Source organism: Protopterus annectens, chromosome 1.part0 (genome assembly GCF_019279795.1).
Source record: "Protopterus annectens isolate FY-2018-M chromosome 1.part0, PAN1.0, whole genome shotgun sequence".
Lineage (NCBI taxonomy): Eukaryota > Metazoa > Chordata > Ceratodontiformes > Protopteridae > Protopterus > Protopterus annectens.
Window position 1 is genome coordinate 1,097,361,736 of NC_056725.1, and position 20,725 is coordinate 1,097,382,460.

General features: G+C 39.1%; 1 protein-coding gene across 1 annotated transcript in view; it reads left to right on the plus strand.

Moving 5' to 3' along the window:
- The window catches only part of SIM1 (SIM bHLH transcription factor 1), a 410,929-nt gene that overhangs the window by 358,643 nt on the left and 31,561 nt on the right, over positions 1-20,725 (plus strand). The window contains exon 9 of the mRNA XM_044071142.1: positions 15,509-15,674. Coding sequence (XP_043927077.1) covers positions 15,509-15,674 — 166 coding nt within the window. The remainder of the gene's footprint in view (positions 1-15,508; positions 15,675-20,725) is intronic.

Genomic DNA, 20,725 nt, shown 5'->3' on the forward strand with positions numbered 1-20,725 from the left:
TACTTTAATTCACAGATGGCCCCCTTCCAGCAGTTACAGCCAATTCTATGTACACTACAGATATCTGATTTTGAGAAAAATTTATGGCTATTATTGGCTAACTATAATCCTGTGATTTAACAGAAAATCAAAAATCTTATAATGGAAAGGGCAAAAAAGAGGCAATATCAAGGACATTTTGCAAAATCAGTTACTCTTCGGCTTTGCCCCCGAGTTTCTGAGCTAAGATATAAAGTGATGTATCAAGGTACATTAAAACAGGAAATAATGTATTCCAATTTGTTGTCCCAAGATTATGTGCACTCCTATAAAGTTCATGAGAAAAAAATTAAAAAATGACATAAAAACAAAGAACTAAAGAAAATGACTTTTTTTTCCCCTCCCAGAATTGTTAAAAACACTGCAGACTGAGAGCAACTAAAAACAGTGGAAGGGTTAGGGAAACAGATGCTGCAAGTTCAAACCCAGCACCAAATTGCTGCAAATAGAATGAAATAAAATTCATTCTGTTTGAACAATTTAATGCTAGAAGTGAATCTTTTGAAAAGAATCCTTGTTATCAAAGCACAGTTTGTTTCAGGATGCTGAGAGTTTTGCAGCTACATTCCATTATTAAGAGGATGCCTGCTCTATTCCATTTTATGATCTTCTGAAAAAAAAAGCAAGTGAAAAAAAATAAGAAAACACGATAACCAATTAGTTTCTGAAAGATCACAGCTCAGGGATGCATCTAGTCTGGTCCATTCTGTTTGCTTGCTGTCAAAAAAACCCCACAGAAACAAGACTGTAGAGTTGCCTTGCCACCGCATTGTGATTAGTCATAGAAATGCACATGCATGTCAAAATTCTCTGTGACCAAGAGCTACACACTTGTTTTCCTTGGGACCTCTTCAGCAGCAAGTCAGCTGGGGGCCATTGGTGACTGCAGATTTGGTGGGTGCCGAATGCAGGTTATACTTTCATGCAAGATTGTATTAACAGACAGGTTGTCCACATGCCATGTTTGGGATATCTTCATATATTTAGTCCCAGTTAAAGGTCTGTAGGACCACAACATGTAGCCTTGTTGAAGCCAAAAATTAAAGCTGCTACTCTCTACTACACTTAAATAATCTCACTGAATTGTTTTGCATAGCTAAATAAAATTGTTTAGAGAGATAGTGTAACCTTTTCCAAAATATATTTAAATCAAAATTCAAATCTAGTCCATTTAGTGTAAACATTAATGCCTCCTTGTACAGATGCTTGGGATTTAATAATACATGGATAATTTTTATTCTAATGTTTTCTTTTGTAGACCAGCTTTGTGTTGCAGATGGATAAAGCCCTGACTATGACTCAGATTGATCAGAAATAGAATAGTGGGTCTGTTACTGGAAGAGCTTGGAAGAAGGAGGGTAGGATTGTGTACCTTATGCCAGTTTGCCCATCCTGGGAGGAGGGTGTTGGTGGTCCCTGTCAGCTAGCCTGTTCCTGTGCATGTTAATGCTTCCGTGTCATGAATGACCATAGGGCCTGGGAACCTGGACCTGGTGATACCAAGCCGGTAAAGGTGGGAGTAGGGACACATTAGAGAGAGGGCTTAGGATGCCTCCACAGTGACATGGGTGCCAACATCAGCTCCTGCTGGGTTAGGGACAAATAGAAATACCCTTTATGGCTGGCTGTATGACTCCATCACCTTAAATTGCTCTTGTTCCAGTGATGGGGAGTAAATGAATGGGCAGTAGTGGTGGCTTGGAGGACAGGAGGCAGAGCAGCCAGAAAAGTTATGCAGAAAACACACTAAAAACATATTTTGCAGGGGGGCAAGCCCCTCTGCATCCCCACACACCAGCTGCTTATATATACTACCTCTGAGATTGCACTACAGTGGGGGAAAAGGGTATATTTCCTTATCCCCACTGTACTGTGCTTCGGTAAACTGGTGTTCATGCAAGTGCACTTTCACTTAAGTGCACTTTCGCTAAAGTGGGTCCGGCTTTCTGTTTTTCTAAAACATGTTTTATCGATAAACAGAAGTAAACCCGTACACACATACACACACATATGGGTCTATATCAGAAGATCAAAAGCTCAAAAGAATGAAAATGAAAATATTTAAAACTCAAAATATCGACAATATTTTTAATGTAGGGGGCAAGCTTCCCTGCACCCCCTCACAATCCCTGCTAATTATATATACCAACTATAAGTTCACACAACAATGGAGAAAGGGCAAATTCCATTTATAATTTTTTAGTTTTAGATATTTTGATTTCCAGTCTTTTGAGATTTAGATCTGCTCTTCTGACAGGGATCTCTCTCTCTCTCTCTCTGTATATATATATATATATGTATACACACACACACACACACACACACACACACACACACACACACACACACACACACACACACACACACACACAAAGTCTTTGGTGATTTCATAGTTCTTGTTTTACAGTGAAAATTCTAAAAATCTGAATTGAATATTAGTGCTCTATAAAAATGTTGCATACTAGGCTATTATAATTTAGCATTGATCTACAGGTGTATGTGGGTATATCAGCATTTACCCACAGTTGGTTTGGCTTAATCACAGAGGTGAAGCCTGAGTAATTAAATAAAGGCAAATGTGGTAAACCCTGGTATACTCAAACATAGGAATGGATTATTGCTAATATACAATGGCTTTATTTAAGAAAGAAATTGCTTTCCTTTCTTAAACAATTTCATTATATAATGGTGTGACACCTCTGCACTGGCCCAGTAATCAAGGTGCCTCAATCCTCACCACTGGCAACAGTGAGGGAGTTACACAATGGGAGGATGACAAGTACACGCACAGTAAAGTACAATTTCCCTTAAGACCACACAGGGATCACAGTCAGTCAGGGGCTGGCTTCTCCCTCTTTCTCCAGATCCCCACTAAGGCTCCCCAGTGGCACAGCTATAGGGTTAAGATCTCAGCTGAGGGGTCAAGCCAAGACCTCCAGCACCCTCTTTATCCAACCAGTGCTTCGTGTCCCTGCCCCAAGTAGCTGACACACACACACTTTGAGATTTGATTTATATACAAACACAGACACTCCTGGGGAAGGCTGGCACAAGTTTACTAGTTATGCCCTCTTCTGCCCAGACTATAAGGTAGTTATCACTGCCACCAACCCCTCTTTATTAACTATTTAAGACCCTTACAAAGGGTGACCCATCCTACTGTGTAATGTTACTATTGTCCAGATAGTAAGTGTGACCAACAGCAAGGCTATTTAGGAGTGGCCAGTACAGTTCCAAGTTTGCAGAACATGGAAGTTATATAACAATAAAACGCTTTTACATTTGAAACCTAGTAATTATTTCTCTCCAGGACAATAAAAAACATCTAGCTCTAGATTTCCTGTCTTCTTGCTGCATTAAGTAACTTTTGTAGCACATTGTAACACACTTAATTTCAACTTATTTTCTTGAAGTTTTGTAAGTTAATCTTCTATGTTCCAGCAGGGTATACTGCAGTTACATTATTGAACCTCAGTACATAACATACAGTTATGCATAAATCATATCAATATTCACAAATGACATAGAATTATTTACAAAATTCCAGATAGCTGGGCTGGCAGTGTCACAAATGGCACTTTATGTTCCTCCTTCCTGTGCTCCATACTGAGGTACTGCGCATATGTATGGTACCTATGTCTGTACTTTTGCAGAGTACATCAGTGTAGTGCAGTAGAAGCAAGTGAGAAAATAATGGATTGTCTTTTTTAAATAAATATTGAGGGTTACATGACTAGCTGCAGTTTAAATAATTTTGTATAACAAAATAAGGGGGATAAATGGTAGAATACATCTCCAGTAACTAAATCATAAATGAAATAAAAGTTTTAAGTACAGGTTTTGGTATTAACATACATTTCTGACATGTACAAAGTATGAAACTCTAATGTCTGGCATTATTGTCCTATAAAATAATTAGTGATTGAGCATAAAATCAAATATTTTACATGGGACAGGACAAAATATGAGGAAAATTGGGAACCTTCTTCAAAATTATGGGCAGAAGAGAGATATGATTACTGTCAGTATGATCGATTACATTCATGATAATCATAAGTCTCAGCTATCCAGAATTTTGCAGACTGTGTCTGATAGTCATCATGTTATTATCCTATCACACATAAAGTATTTTTTTACTAATATAGTATATTACAATAGAAAACCAGTCACTCAATAAAACGTCAATGGCCACACTTCTTTCTATTGGGGTATGCTCTGTTTAAAATAGGCTCACTGACTGGATGTTCAATTAGCATGCATGCTTTTGAATGCTAAGTACCTTGTATTGCATAATTGCGATTATGAAAATCTTATATCAGTAGCTGTGTCAACCTCTCCAATGTATACCTTCTCTAGAGCACATAGATATGGCTAGCAGACAGAGTTCAATGCAAAGCCATCAGGACAGGAAGGGAGACTGAGTACCTAAGATGCAATGAAGACTGTTGCTTGTTCGTATGTCAAATGTTTTATTTAACCGTAATTCATCTCATGTCCAGACATGTGGATTATAGCAGAGGTTGTTCATTAGTTCCTGGCCTCTTTCTCACAGTTGTTCTTCCTGTTTCACTGTTGCAGTCATTACATTTGGGTAATCTGCTGGCAGGTTGCCCTCAGTCGGCCTGATTAACAAAGTCTTGGGTCCTGCATCGGTTGCTGTCCCTTCTTCCATAATGTCAGGTCGTCAGGGGTATAAAACATGCAGCTGATGCCATTACATCAGTCTTTCTTGCCGTGCGGTGCCCGAAGCAGAAGCAGTTCGCAAGTGCCGGTCGGCCGACTCCTGAAATTTTCATTTTCGAGTTTCAGAACCGAAGTCTTCAACTAAAAGCTAAGTACCCCGTTGGGTAAACTTTTTCTTGCTCTTTACCAATGTCAGTAAAAGTTAATAATTGCATTACTTGTGGAAAGCAAATACCTCATAAAGATTTTCATTTGTACTGTATTCCTTGCCTAGGCCCTGACTGCGACTTACCTTGCTGTCGGTTTTGTGCTTTATTTAATCAGTGCACTATCCGTCGTTGGTACATTTTTGCCTCTAAATATTTTGGTTCTCGGTTTAATTATCCAGAAATGATGTCGGTTAGCCATCTGACTACCGGGATTTTGAAAAAATGCAAAGATAAAGACAGAGACAGGTCGTTGAGGTCCGAAACTGCTGACAACACTTCTCCTAAGCCAGTAGCCAGTTCACCGGTGAGGCACTTTCACAGCCCCTGATACCCGCTACCTCTGACTCGCAGGCCTCTACTGAGACCCATTCAGAGTCTGGTATGCTGCAAGATACTTCACCTATGGAACCCGTGGATGTCTCTACCTTGGATAGGTCCAGAGCTGCTGTGCAGGCACTGACTTCTGAGGGTGTATTCAGGCCTACAGACTTGCATATTAAACCAACTCCACCTTCAATAGTAAGGCCTAAATCTCGACTGATGTCTAAAAAAACCGACGCCCAGGCCACATGTTCAGGCCCCTATGCCTAAAAACAAATGATCAAAATGGAATGGACCAAATGCTTTATTTCTCAATTACCAGCCAAAACAACTCACCCTTGGAACTGGTATCTGAAACCAAGATACTAGGTGTTCTAATTGACAATCAACTTAAATTCAACTCCCATCTACAACTAAATATTAAGAAAACACATCAAAAACTAGGTATGCTCAAAATCAGTATCTTACTAGTTCCTCCAAATTCCTTTCTCATTCCCTCTCTTCTCTACGGTGCTCCATTACTGACTAACCTTCAGTCCTCTCTAAAAAGCCAGCTTTCCTCCTGTTATAACAAAATTGCCAAATTCGCTAATAGCCATAGGTCCTCCACCCACCACTGTTCCTCTCTCCAAAAACTAAACTGGCTCGAACTACCTAATCATCTTAACTATATACAGTTGACTTTAGCTCATAAGCTTATTTTCAACCCCTCTCTTTGTCCCTCTCTGTCTTCTGCCTTCAAAATGCACCTTCCAAATAGAGTCTTAAGGTCCAACAATCAAAACCTACTAGAAGTCCATAAACCATCTCACCCCCCAGGTAAACACTTATTATCCTCTAACCTTTCCGTCTCTGGAACTCACTCCCACCATCCATCCTACCACCTCTAATCACTACCTATTCAAAATCTCTTCACTCACATCTTAGGTCCCAATGGGATTGTTCCCTCATAAATATATGTCATCCTACCTCCTGTATACATTCAGGCTCAACTTTACCTAACAAAGCGTGTTTCCTTCTGAATAACTACACTGTACTGTAATGTTGTGCTCCTTCTCCAACACAACTCTGCTATGTTATCTCCTTATTGTCTCAGCTCATGTACATCACATTAATATTCATTTATTGTATTTTGAATACTGCTTGACTTTTGAACTAAATGTTTTACCCACTACTTGTATAACTTAATAATAGTTAGCTATCTTGTGATTGTAACTTACTTTTTATGTGCTGGAGCTTTTCTCCCCAGGACTCCATTGAAAACGGGTTCTTTTGGCCCAATGGACTATCCTGGTAAACCAACTGCAAATAAATAAATAAATAAATAATAAATAAATAAATAAATAAAATGGCTGAAGATCTAATTACTTTAATCAGGGATAGTCAACCCCCCTTCTAAGAGGCCTAGGGCTGAGCTTGACTATGAATCTTCTGATCAGGACTCTGTTTCTTATGACTTTTCTAATGACCTGGATTTGTCCATACCTACTTATGAGGATTCTGATGCAGTGGATTCCATTCCCTCTGCTTCCCCAAGAGGACTTTTCTTTTGGGGAAACTTTACATACCTTAAGAGAGCATTTCCACTGGGAAAGTCAGGAATTTTCTGATTCAAAAAAGAGGCTTAGGGATTTTCTTCGTCTACCTCAGCGTAGGCCTTTGGCTATACCTCCTGTACTAGTCATTGTTGATGATGTGTTTTTGGAATCCAGTTGGGCCCCTGATTCCCTGCCTCCAGCTCCTAGTAAACCTGACAGGTACTACAGGGTTCCTGAGTCCCACAAGTTCCTTTTCAAAAATGCTGTTGCAGATCCTGAAACCATTTCTCAGGGGCCTAAGGGCATTAAGGCTTCTACTGCTAAAAATCTTACCCCTTCTGATAGAGACTTCAGGGCACTGGATAGATGGGGTAAAAAGATTTATACTTCTGCACCCTTGGCAATCAGGGCTTTAAACTGCCAATTTCATATGTTAAAATATCAACAGCATATTATTGGAGTGTTTAAACAGAAAATGATGTTGATTTCTGACTGTGTGGAAAATAAAGACTTACAGGATTTATTGCATTCTGCTGAACAAGTTGGAAAACATACTTTGCAATGTGGTTTTGATTCTTTAGAGGCCTCTTGCAGGGCTGCTGTAACTGGGTCTGTGCTTAGAAGGCATTCTTGGCTTAAGGAGCAATCTCTGCCTGATTATATTAAAGGAAAATTGTTGGATTCTCCTTTAAATCAGGACTGCCTGTTTGGCAATAAGGCTGAAGAAGTTTTAAAAAAGATGGAAGATAAAGCTAAATCTATGCAAACTGTAAAATATTTCTTACAAGTGCAACCTCCAATATTTAGTAGGCACTGGCCTACTAAGAATTGGTCCTTTCCAGCTCCTTCCAGATCCTCTCAAGCCAAACCCAGACACACCAAAAACACCAGGTTTCAGTCCCAGGGGACTCTCAGAACTAAGCAGTGGGGGGCCTCCACTTCCAAATCTGGAAATAACAAGACACCCCCCTATAGTAAACAGTCTCAATGACTTTCCTTTAAAATTACCAAGCACTTACCTTTTAGCCGCCCCTTTGGGGGGAAGATTGCTCTTCATGCAAAAAACTGGGAACTCATAACCCAGGACAAGTGGGTTTTAAATATAGTGACCCAGGGATACAGATTTCATTAACACACATTGCCAACACCAAATGGGTGGCCAGACCTGCCCCCAAATCAGTGGGCAGAGGCTCAAAAACAAGTACTTTCCCTCTTAAACATGGGGGCTATCCAACCGGTACCAGAACAGGAAAAGGGACAAGGTTTCTATTTCATCCTTTTCCTGGTACCCAGAAAAGACAAATCATGATGTCCAGTTCTGGACCTGTCTACTCTAAACACCTTTCTGGATATTCCAAAATTCAAGATGCTGACTCTTCACCAGTTACTTCCTATGCTAGGCAAAGATGTCTGGTTGGCAACTCTAGATTTAAAAGAAGTATACCTGCAAATCCCAATCAGGGAATCTTGCAGAAGATACCTACGCTTCAAAGCAGACTACTTGCATTATCAGTTCTCTGCACTGCCGTTTGGCTTGTCTACAGTGCCCAGTGTATTCACAAAGTGCCTGGCTCCAGTAATTGCATTTTGCAGGCAAATAAATATTCAAATATATCCATACCTGGATGATTGTCTAATTCAGGCAGAAAACCAGGGCATTCTTCTAAATCATCTGACATTTATAAAAAAGGTTCTAACTTGTCTGGGGTACACCATAAACGAAAATAAATCACAACTGGTACCCTCTCAACAGATTACATTCTTGGGTGCAAGCTTGAATACAACTGCCCAGATGGCTTTCCTCATGCCAGAGAAGCAAATTCATTTGGTAACTTACTTCAAACAAGTGGCCACAAAAACCCTGCTATCTGCACAACAAATACTGCAAGCCTTGGGGTTCATGGCCTCCTGCATTCTTCTAATTCCATATGCAAGACTGCATATGAGGAAACTACAGTGGTACTTAAAAAGTCTATGGAGTCAACATTGTCACAGCGTGGAAACAATGATTCCTATCATACCTTGCCTACGACTGGAGTTCCTATGGTGGGCAGAGGCCTGCCACCAAAACAAGGGACTGCCATTCACACTACCCCCTGCCACCCAAACCCTAACTACAGATGCATCAGACTATGCATGGGGGGCTCACCTGGCAGGGAAGTGCATTCAGGGCAAATGGAACCCAAATCAAATGCACCTACATATCAATCAAAAAGAAATGTTAGCTGTACAGAATGCTCTGACAGCCTTCAAGGACTACATTCTTCCAGGACAACTAATGGTAAAAATGGACAACACCACAGTTATGTGGTACATAAACAAGCAGGGGGGGGGTACACATTCCTACCCCCTCTGCAGACATTGTGGAACACGGTCTTGAGCTACCAAGTGCACCTACAAGCTCAATTCCTGCCAGGAAAATTGAATACACTGGCAGATGGACTAAGCAGAAATCTCATGGACAAACACGAGTGGAAACTGGAACCATGAATTTTCAACATGTTGACAAGCAAATGGGGGAGCCCAGACATAGATCTATTTGCCTCCCCCCAGAACTACCAGTTGGACAAATTTTGCAGAAGGACTCCCTACAAAAAAGCCTGGAAAGTGGATGCTCTGTCCTTCAGCTGGAAAAATCTATCAGTCTATGCCTTTCCCCCTCTGCCTCTACTCTGCAAAGTTCTGCTAAAAGAATGATTTTGATTGCTCCAGACTGGCCACGCCAACACTGGTACCTGCTCCTGCGCAGTGTGTCACAAATATCTCCATGGCACCTGCCTCAGACACCTTCCTTGCTGTCTCAGCACGAGAACCAAATTCTGCACCATCAGCTTCCGACATTGAACCTTGCAGCTTGGCTAATCACTTAAATTCACCCTTAACATACCTCAGCAAACCTGTGATGGATGTCATCTTGGAGTCCAGAAGACCTAGTACTAGAAAATCTTATGCTGACAAATGGAAAAGATTCTGTGCCAGGAACCAATCTTTAGGGATGAGCACAGCAGCGCCCAATTTACCTCAGATTTTGCAATACTTAACAGAGATGCTTCACAAGGGCCTGTCTTTTTCCTCTATTAAAATCCATGCTTTAGCTATTTCAGCTCACTATAACACAGAACCACCCCTCTTTTCTCATCCCCTGCTCAAGCAGTATCTCAGAGGGGCAAAAAACTTGAGACCACCCAGGAGAGCTCCTACCCCTGCCTGGGACCTTAACTTTGTTTTGGAGAAACTCACTCTACCTCCTTTCGAGCCAGCTGCGACTGCAGACTTAAAATTTCTTTCTTGTTTTTAGCAATCACCAGCTAGAAGGATATCTGAATTACAGGCCCTTATGGCAGTGGAGCCTTTCATCATATTTCATGCGGACAGGGTATCTCTGAGGACTAATCCATCCTGCATGCCCAAGGTGGTTTCCACTGTGGCACTTAATCAGTCCATTCATTTTCCAACCTTCTTTCCCAATCCACAGAACAAAGGGGAATGGATTCTGCATTCCTTGGACATGCACAGACAACTTAGATTCTACTTGGACAGATCTAAATTTTGAAGAAAATCTGAACAATTGCTAGTAGCATTTGTTGCTGGGGCAGAGGGGAAGGCTATTTCAAAACAAACCATTTCTAAATGGATAAGCCATTGCATTCATTTCTGCTATAAGCACCATGGAAAACCTATCCCCCAGGGGATCAGATCTCACTCCACCAGGGCTGCATCTACTTCTGTAGATTTTCTCAGAGGTGTTCGTACCAGGAATAGTCTAGAAGCTGCTACCTGGAGTTCTGTACATGCTTTCACCAAGCATTATCATTTACCAATTTTCTCTAAATCCAGAGCTGGCTTTGCCACTGCTGTCTTGCAGGGCCTTATAGCTGGTCCTAATGCTGTATAAATTCCTCCTCCCAATCATAGCTTTGGGAATCTACCCAAATGTAATGACTGCAACAGTGAAACACAAAGAACATAGTACAGTTATGTACACTTACCATAAATTTAGATGTTCGAGTGTATTCACTGTTGCAGTCCTGGTTACTCTCCCTTCAGCCCCCTGTTTTTCTCTGACTATACCTCTACTTTCTTTTACTATGCTTAAAAGCCTTTTTGGTGTATTTGCTTTTGGTTGGAGGTATATTTTTGTGTTTTTTAATTTTATTTGCTCCCCATTTGGGAGGCACCTGACATCTGGGGCAAGAAAAACTGATGTAATGGCATCGGCTGCATGTTTTATACCCCTGACGACCTGACGTCATGGAAGAAGGGACAGCAACCGACGCAGGACCCAAGACTTTGTTAATCAGGCCGACTGAGGGCAACCTGACAGCAGATTACCCAAATGTAATGACTGCAACAGTGAATACACTCAAACATCTACATTTATGGTAAGTGTCACAACTGTACTTTTTCCAGCACCTAAAGCAATACTAGCATAATGACACAGTGGGCTGAAGGCAAATCACCTTTCTACTTACATTGCCATATTTTGTTACACAACAAAGTCACTGTGCTGGCAACAATGTGAAGGAAGGCTGGACCTGGTGATAACATTCCTCCTTCAGGGAAGGAGACCCTTTGACTTTGGTAGGGTTAGGTGAGAGTGACAAGGAGTGGTCAGAAATTGGGGTGTTGTGAAACATTCCTAAGTAATCACATGCTGGCATCACCAGAATAAATGCAGGCATTGGACTATTCAGCACCTCTCCCATGCCTTGTAGAATCATAACATATCAAACAGCTTAAACTGTGGATTACAAGTAAGGCTGCTTCATTGGTTAGAAAAGACCTGGGAGCTATTGGAATCAGGAGACGGGAACATATTTTATTGATAACATTAATAACATTTAAAGGGCCATATTCTTCTATGAACATTTCATTTTACTCTCATTTAAGTGGATCATGAGTTGCTATCTATGCCTTTAGTCATATAAGTTTAATCACAACAGCAAAATAATATTTGGCTAATATGCATTTTAAATAATGAAGTTTAATGCATGCTTATTGAGCACTTTATATTTTGGTAGGGGATTAACTCGATTGAAAATAAATTACTCCAGTAAATTAGCATGTCCTTGAAAGCTAAAATGCAGCAGAAATTAATGTATTGTTTGAATAGGAGCTGTAAAGAAAAGAAATGCACTGATTAGTTGTCCAGTAGAGAATTAGCAAAGGCAAATGTTGATGGACGCATCTGGCAGCAGATGAGAATGGACAATGAGATACTCACTTCTGCCTCACAATCCTTTCTGCCTTAAAAACTGCTGGCATGATTCCTAAGCAAAACATACATTTTAAGCAGCGTAACTGTCAGAGGTACATCATTCATTTTTTTTTCTTTTGCAGTGGGATTGTGGTCTCCTCTTTGCTGGCGGGCTGGCTTTAATGGATTAGTCTTCCTCCCCACTATGTCTGCACGCCTTCCCTGCCCTCTAATCCTCGGGTCACTACAAAATGATAACACAACTTTCTGTACAGTAGTAAAGCATTCTAGGCTTACATGATAATAAGATGGATACAATTATTATGAGGCCTTTTCTAAACCACAGGGCTTTATTGTCTGCTATCCATGATCACAAATAGTCCTATTGGATACGGTGGTTTCCTGACTGCTTGATTTGTTTCTAGCACTGTGATACAGAAAGTTATAACTAACAGTCTTCCCCCATCCACACATACTTCAGTTTACCAGAAATGAAATAGATACAGCTGGGAAATAAAACACATTGGCCATCTGACCTAGTAAGATGCTTAGATATAAAGACAAACTCAAAGATGCTGACTTTCTTTCTGTCTAAGCAAGGCAGAGATTTTCACTGTTAAAGCAGAATATACTTAGAACCCTGCATTATTAGATGGGATGGTTTGTACTCAAAACAATTTTTTCTTCAGCCTTTTAGCAACAAGGCTAGTTATTTCTGCAATCTATGTACCCTGCTGTTCAGTAAAAACAGGCTTATGGGCACATCACACACAGACAGAAACCTAGGTAAGCATTACATCCATTTTAATGTTTAGTCATACCCAGTACTTTTCACATCATTTAAGGCAGTACAGGCAAATGACCTCATGAACAAAAGGAATTTCACAGATATATTAGGCTTTGGCATTTTCTTCAACCCAGTAGGAAGTCTATAATCATTTGAAATAACAAAGCAGTCTACGTTCATGCAATATAGCATTTAACACGACACAGACATAGCTTTAAGACAAATGTATGTGACAAACAGCACAGCAAGAGAGTTAGAGAAATGGAAACAACATTTCAGGTGTTCTTGCCTTTTTTCTGTGTTCTGTTATGTATATTTGCCTCTGAATGAATAAAACAACATTTTTTTATATATATATAATCGAATACCACTCATTTTAGTGCTGAGACGTTACATAGTAAAATGTTTTTAAAGATTTGTAGACATTGTTTTTTAGTTAAACATCCAGGGAAGGGATCAAAAGTCCTTTTCCATCTGTATTTTCATATTTCAGTGTTTCTTTTTCGAGTAATTTAAAAGTCAGTCTTTTTTTTCGTCTAACATAAGTGAACACTGCTTTCCAGTGACTAAATTTTCTACCTTCTTTTGCCTTCTGTAGGCTTTCTCTAAGTTAAGTCCTCCAAGGCCCTACCTTACAATGGCAGGCTGATGGACCCTATGCAATGTTTGAAACTTGCACATGCTGAGGACGAAATAGACTAAAATGTCAAATATATGGTGTTGAGTCAATTTCTTGTATTTATTCACCTTTCTGTTTGCTGTCTGAACTTACTTCTACTAATGGCACTGTTTAGCAGATAGCCATATTTAAAACCTACACAGTATATGTCTTTATAATATGTTCTCTCTAATACACTGATGAACAAGTGGAAATAATATCTTAGCATAAGGTGGAGTGCTTGTAATGATCAAAGCAAATCTCAGAGAAAAATATAATGGGCTTTTTAGTTCTGTATGTCATGTAGGAATCAGTGTTTTGATTATCAACCATATCAAGTCAGCATACATGACTGAAATGCACCTCAGTGACATTTCTCTTGAAATGTAAATACTGACTACTGTCATGATGGCGGGGGGGGGGGGGGGGGCAAGATATTTGCCCTATCTGCTGACTACTGTATGTGTGCATGTAGAGGAATCCTAGGCAGTGAACATGTACATTATGCTAGTGGTTTCACTGCACATGCATGTTGTCAAGGGGGACAGCAAAAAAACTGCATTAACTGCAGTATGACAGACTCACCACCCTTAACTTCTACCTTGTATACATGCCCAGAATCATACAAAACTTCTCTGGTGAGGGGAGTACCTCATTGCTGACCCTACATGAGGTGTAAAATGTGACCACAGGGCACAGTGATCCTAGAGTTCAGTAAGTGGAGAGAAAGAAAATACCATATTTTATTCTATTAATGTGTTTAATGTAAATATCCCCATTTCTGGCATTGTTTTCTTATTAGGACAGGATAACTTTAGCACCATTTAGAAGCATTGTGTTTAAAACTGACAGTGCTTTCTGTCTTGCTATTATGATAGGCTCTTAAAATTGTGTTTCTCTGTGATGAATGAGTCCATTTTACAAGCCTGTCTATGTATATCAATGTTGTTCCAATGTTAGATTCATTCCTTTACTGAGTTTGTTCAAAGACTGAATAGAAACTTTCAAATTAAATAATCTTAAAAGATCATGATTTTTGAATGAAGAAAAATTTCTTTCATTCTGTGTGTGCATGTAAATATATATATATATATATATATATATATATATGTGTGTGTGTGTGTGTGTGTGTGTGTGTGTGTGTGTGTGTGTGTGTGTGTGTGTGTGTGTGTGTGTGTGTGTGTGTGTGTGTGTGTGTGTGTGTGTGTGTGTGTGTGTGTGTGTGTGTTTATGTGTGTGTGGGTGTGTGCATATACATATACTATATATATATATATATATATATATATATATATATATATATATATATACGGGTCTACTTCATTTAATTGAAAACTCATTTCGTTGAAAGCTCATTTCACTGAAACTCAGCTGCCTAAGCACAATTCACTCAAAGCTCACTTCACTGAAAACTCGTATGACTGAAACTCATTTTGCTGAAAGGTATATGCCCTGTTCTCCACTGTAGTGCGATCCTGGAGTTAGTATATATAGTAAGGGGTGTGTAGGGGGCATAGCCCCCCACATTGAGGGGTGTGAGGGGCATAGCCCCCATCTATTTTAAACATTGTAAACTATAGACATGGATACTTACAAATCAAATGAATAAGTCTTTCCAGAAGACAATATATACCCTCCCCACGCCCCCTTACTATGTATACTAACTGCAGGATTGCACTACAGTGGGGAACAGGGCATATACCTTTCAGCAAAATGAGTTTCAGTCAAATGAGTTTTCAGTGAAGTGAGCTTTGAGTGAATTGTGCTTAGGCAGCTGAGTTTCAGTGCAATGAGTTTTCAATGAAATGAGTTTCAGTGAAATGAGTTTTCAATGAAATGAAGTAGACCCATATACATATATATATATATATATATATATATATATATATATATATATATATATATATATATATAAATATATAAATATATATATATATATATATATATATATATATATATATATATATATATATATAAACAACTCAACCTTGCTTTAACATGTTATACTACTGAATAAAATGTCTGGAGATAACAGATTTTGATTTATGGATTTTCCTGTGTCGATTTTGCATACAGTGATATGGAATACAAAGGGCTGCAACTTTCACTGGATCAAGTGACGGCATCAAAGCCAGCATTCTCCTACACCAATTCTACACCTACCATCACTGACACCAGGAAAGGCAACAAGTCTCGGCTGGCTCGCACCAAGTCCAAATCAAGGGCATCGCCTTACCCTCAGGTGACAAATATTTTTGTGTAGACACTTCCTATGCCATACTGTGTCACTTTTAATTACCTGCATCTTTAATATTTAGTCTGGTCGTGGGTCACAGTATAATATTGTAACAACATTAATATAAATTTACAAAAGGGAAGCATTACAAAATGCATTTTTAATAATAACATTACTAGGATTCATAAAGGTTAATGCTAAGTATACAATAAGTGTACATTATATGTACAATTTCTTATTCAAGAACATCCCTATCACATTGCTGTCTAGTCACCCAGCAAGGCTACACTAAGTGTACACATAGCATAGACTTATTGGTAGCCTTTATGAATTCTAGCCATGTAACTTATTTGACTGCCTCCTTCTCAGAATGCTGGATGCAGAACCTGAATAATTTTTGATGGGGAATAGGACTATTTATTAAAGCATCTTGTCATTTTCCCTTTATTTGTGTTACAGATATTGTAGAGCTACATAATTTCACTTAATCTCTGACATATATTGCCATAATTAATGTCTGTCAATGAACTGTATAGTACAGATTTTATTTGCATGTCTAAGTTATTTCGTTACATGACTAATATCAAAAATGGTCAGGTTTTCAATTGTGATGATGATGATGATGGCGGTACTGATGGATAAGGTGGGATGCAGTATATGGCAGCTGTACAACTGGCCTGTTAAAAATAACATGGATTTTTGTTTTTTAAGGTTGGATATTTATTTTTCTCATCTGTTTAGCTGAGTAAGAGTAGTAAACTACAACTGCTGCCTTTGAATGCTGCATTAATCCATTTCCAGCAAATTTGTAGAGTTAGACAGTGACAATAGTCAATGTGTACAAACAAAAACAGTACCAAACTCCAGTAGCACCACCAAAGAACGCTCCAGTACACAAATTAGAAGAAAATGAAAAAGGAGCGTAACACCACAGACATAAAACTGGAACTTTAATACAGCAAAAACAAGAACAGGATAAGCGCTTTCTGAGGAAGACACATGCCGAAAGCGCTTATCCTGTTCTTGTTTTTGTTGTATTAAAGTTCCAGTTTTATGTCTGTGGTGTTACGCTCCTTTTTCATTTTCTACAAACAAACACAGACACACACACACACACACACACACACACACACACACACACACACACACACACACACACACAGATGCAAACACACACACACATATATATAAAATAAGTGCACTTTATATTTTAGAAAGACATTAATAGGTGTTAAAATCGCACCGTTATCCATATCAGCTGCTTTGGCCTAATTCTCCTAAAATCCTATTTTCTTTCTGCCTTAGGGAGACTAGAAACATTTTGCTGACAAGTCTGAAAGCATTTCTTTATTTACTATCTTTTTTTTTACTTTGCTGTTACATTTTAAATTGCTTCATCAACAATGAGGTTTCTGATTTCTGGAAGTATTAGAATGTCAGTATTGGTTTTACACTTGTTGCTTTGTTGTTGTTGCTGCTATTTTAAGTGCTATAATTTAATGGAGGTTTTCTCAGCCTTCACTAAGACTACAACAGCAAATGTTTCCAATACCTTAGAAGATAACCATACTGTAGGGTTTGGTAAACAACCTGTGCTTGAAGAGCCAGGTCGCACAGACAACAATATTCACAGCTTAGACTCCTGTAAATAGGACTTCAACATAGTAGCTCCCTATAGTTGAATAAGCTGCAGAGTTAATAAGCCAGTTTACAAACAGCTTGCTTGCAAAAGACAGAAAGCTCATCGACTATTTCAGATATTATCAGGTGGGTAAGGCCTCTAAACAAATGGGATAGGTTAATTGAGACACAAAATAGTATAAACTGGCTAGGCCTAAAATAGTCTGCAATGGTAGCCAGCCTAGTGCTTACCTATGAACCTGTCAGTATTTCTACTATTTATAGTTGTGGAGATGTAAACTCAAAAGATGTCACATAGGATCCATAAAGTATATTTTCATCCATATTCAGTGAATGAGAATACAAACTGAAGGGAGGTAGAGCTGTTTCAGAGGAGTGTAAGATGTGACTTTAGGTATAATAAAAGGTATAGTATAGCTGCCAATTGCATCAAAGCTTGCAAATCTGACACCCTCATGGCTCATTTATCTGTTAAAAGTAGAGCTGCCTAAAATACCAGCTAAACCAAAAATCAAATCTCATAGAGGTGTAGATGCCTTTTTGGGAAATTTAATACAAGAAGAATCATTATATGCTCCCTTAGTAAGCAAGCTGACAATCTGCAGTAACAAAAGTTAATATATGAATAAGAAAATCTAAGTTAAGCAAATGAGGAAAGTTGTCAAAAATTGTAGATGAAGATGACTTTTTGGGGGAGGTGGTAATGTTGCGATCTTTACAACAAAAGGTAGATTTCTTACATTTACAAAAATAGGACACCCTGGTTTAGATTTCTGGCTTATTGCCAAACACAGACAATACATGAAAATAGTGCATTCTTACGAATCAAAATGTCAGCCTCATCTCTGAGAGAAAAGTGCAAAATACAATTCCTTGCTGCTGCAGAAGACCTTCCCTAATTGGAAGTCACATGGAGTGAAGGCACATTCTAAATGTTAGGGGAATCATGGAGGCCTTGGCCATCACAGATCTATCAAAATAAGGGGACCTTGATGGCTTTTTAACAGAACTTGCTGAATCAGATGAAATGGCAGAAAAGTGTATAATAATTTTTTTTCTGATTTGAGAAGGCATTCTTAGGCTCTCATAGAAATCTGTAATTTGTGATTTCTGGGAGGCAAAAAATCTGCCACTTGTGATCTAGATGAAATGCATGACTTTGACAGTCTTCTGGAACATGGTGCTCCCTAGGCAGCTCTGCCATCATAAGTGAAATATTCAGAGGTAGAGCCAACTTCCATAGCTCCTTGCTAGTTGTGTATAATTGTTATAACCATGTTCTAACTTTATTACGCACCACATATGGCTGTGTTGTCTATAACCACCTGCAGGACATCTTGGGTTAGTAAATTTTTGAGCACTTTAATAGCAATTTTCACTATCAGTGTCACGTTGAAGCTGGTGTGCTTTTTCATTTAAAATTCTGATGAAGATGTTAGATGAGACCACTTAGCTCAAGTCCACTGTATCTGTCATCAGGCTCTAGGACTGGAAAAAGATAGCAACATGCTATAACTGGGCTATCGACACTTGTCAGATCAATTCCTTGACCAAGAAAAGGATTAGTGGGATTGCCATGTCTGATGGATACTAGAAATACCGTAGATAAGGTTGACATTAATCATTTGCAGACAAAGATTAACACCAGTCTTATCTGCTTTACATCTTGCTACTTTACATGTGACCTAAAACTCTAAATACAAACTTGGTTATTAAGAAGAGTTACGTCACAGAGCCATTTCCTAGGTAAGAAGATGCATCAATTCTGCCATGTCTAGTAGATCTTCCAGAAGCATCTTCTGTTATGAAGGAATCAAGTTTTTTTCATTGTCACCCATCCAGGTAAATTAAAAAAAAAAAACAATCAGTCCCGTTCCTCAGGAAATGTCACTTTCAGAAAATAAATGAAGATTTTATTGAGTTTCAGTCTTTCCTTATGTAAAGTTGATAATGTCCCATTAGTATGATGATTATGCAAGTAAGCAGGAATGCTCCTGGAAGATAGTCTTTGAGCTTCAACACTAGCAGCATAGAGCAGTCATGACAGAAGGGTTTTAGGTATCATTTATCCATTTGCAGTACTACATGTTTGCAGTGCTAACAGCCTATGTATGGACATAGCACACAAGATGAGTAACCAGCAATGACCCCTGCTTACACTTTGTAACCCTCACTGTGTTTCTTTCTCATGAATCTCTCTGCAACATTCCTGCTTAAAACCTAGCAGTTACTGCAGAGGATAATGCCATAAGCTATCACCAAGCTGCTTCTAGTAGTCCAGAGTTCAATTCTGTCAGTCTCCATTTGATGGTTGTGTGACTGTAGACAAGTCACTTAACCAGACAGTGAAAGTGGGGTAGACTGCATGCCTAGTATTTACCTATGAACCTCAAAAACCTAAAAAGCAGGTCATATGTGTAAAAGGGAGGACTGGCCAAATAACCCAGGTTTGAAAGCCAGAAAAAGATGGCAGCTGCTCCCTTGGTTTCCAGACTTACTATTTTTGTAAGTATCCTCAAAAGAAATGTTGTCCTTGAAAGGAAATGTAGTCCCTGAATAGCAGTTAGTATTCTAGCTGTGGAAACAATGCTGAGAGAGAGAAGACAGAAGACAATTCAGAAAGCTGTACAGGTGTTTAAAATAATAGGCTTATAAAAGATAAAAAGCTCATTCCCTGAACACATACAGGTATATGCTGTGTCCATGCACACACAAACACATGTACACATTCACACATGCACACATGTACGAGCACACACACTCACTCACAATACATATACGTGTGTGTGTGTGTGTGTGTGTGTGTGTGTGTGTGTGTGTGTGCATGCGTGCATGTGTACATGGTTGCTATACACTGTTTTGAATGAACAGATCATCAACAGATATTTTTGGTGTCTGACATTTTTGAAAGGACTTTTCACATGCAGGCCTAAGTGAAAAGAGCAACATCAAGTGTTGATTTTACTGAGGAGGTGTGCATTTGGTCAAGTGTGAGTTTGTGATAATGCCAAAACTTTTGGACATGCTGAAAGTTTTGGCATTTGTGATGACTGTGTGTATATAAGACTGCTTGTGTGTTAAGGTTAGAGTAAGGGCTAGGGAAGTGGATAGGGCATGTATTGTGTGTGTGTGTGTGTGTGTGTGTGTGTGTGTGTGTGTGTGTGTGTGTGTGTGTGTGTGTGTGTGTGTCTCTTGTTTGGTGATACTGTTATGGAATATTTTTTATCACTGTTTGTCCCCACTGCATATATGCTACCAGTCTCTTCCTGACAAGTCAGTCCAGTTGTTCCCTATCACTGGTATGAGGGTTGACCAGGAGGGATTGTCATTCAGACAGCCCTAAGGGGTGATTTGAGGGTTTTCTGCTTAAATCCTACTGTTATCTGTGAATTTTCATTTAGCAGAGCCAAATGAGG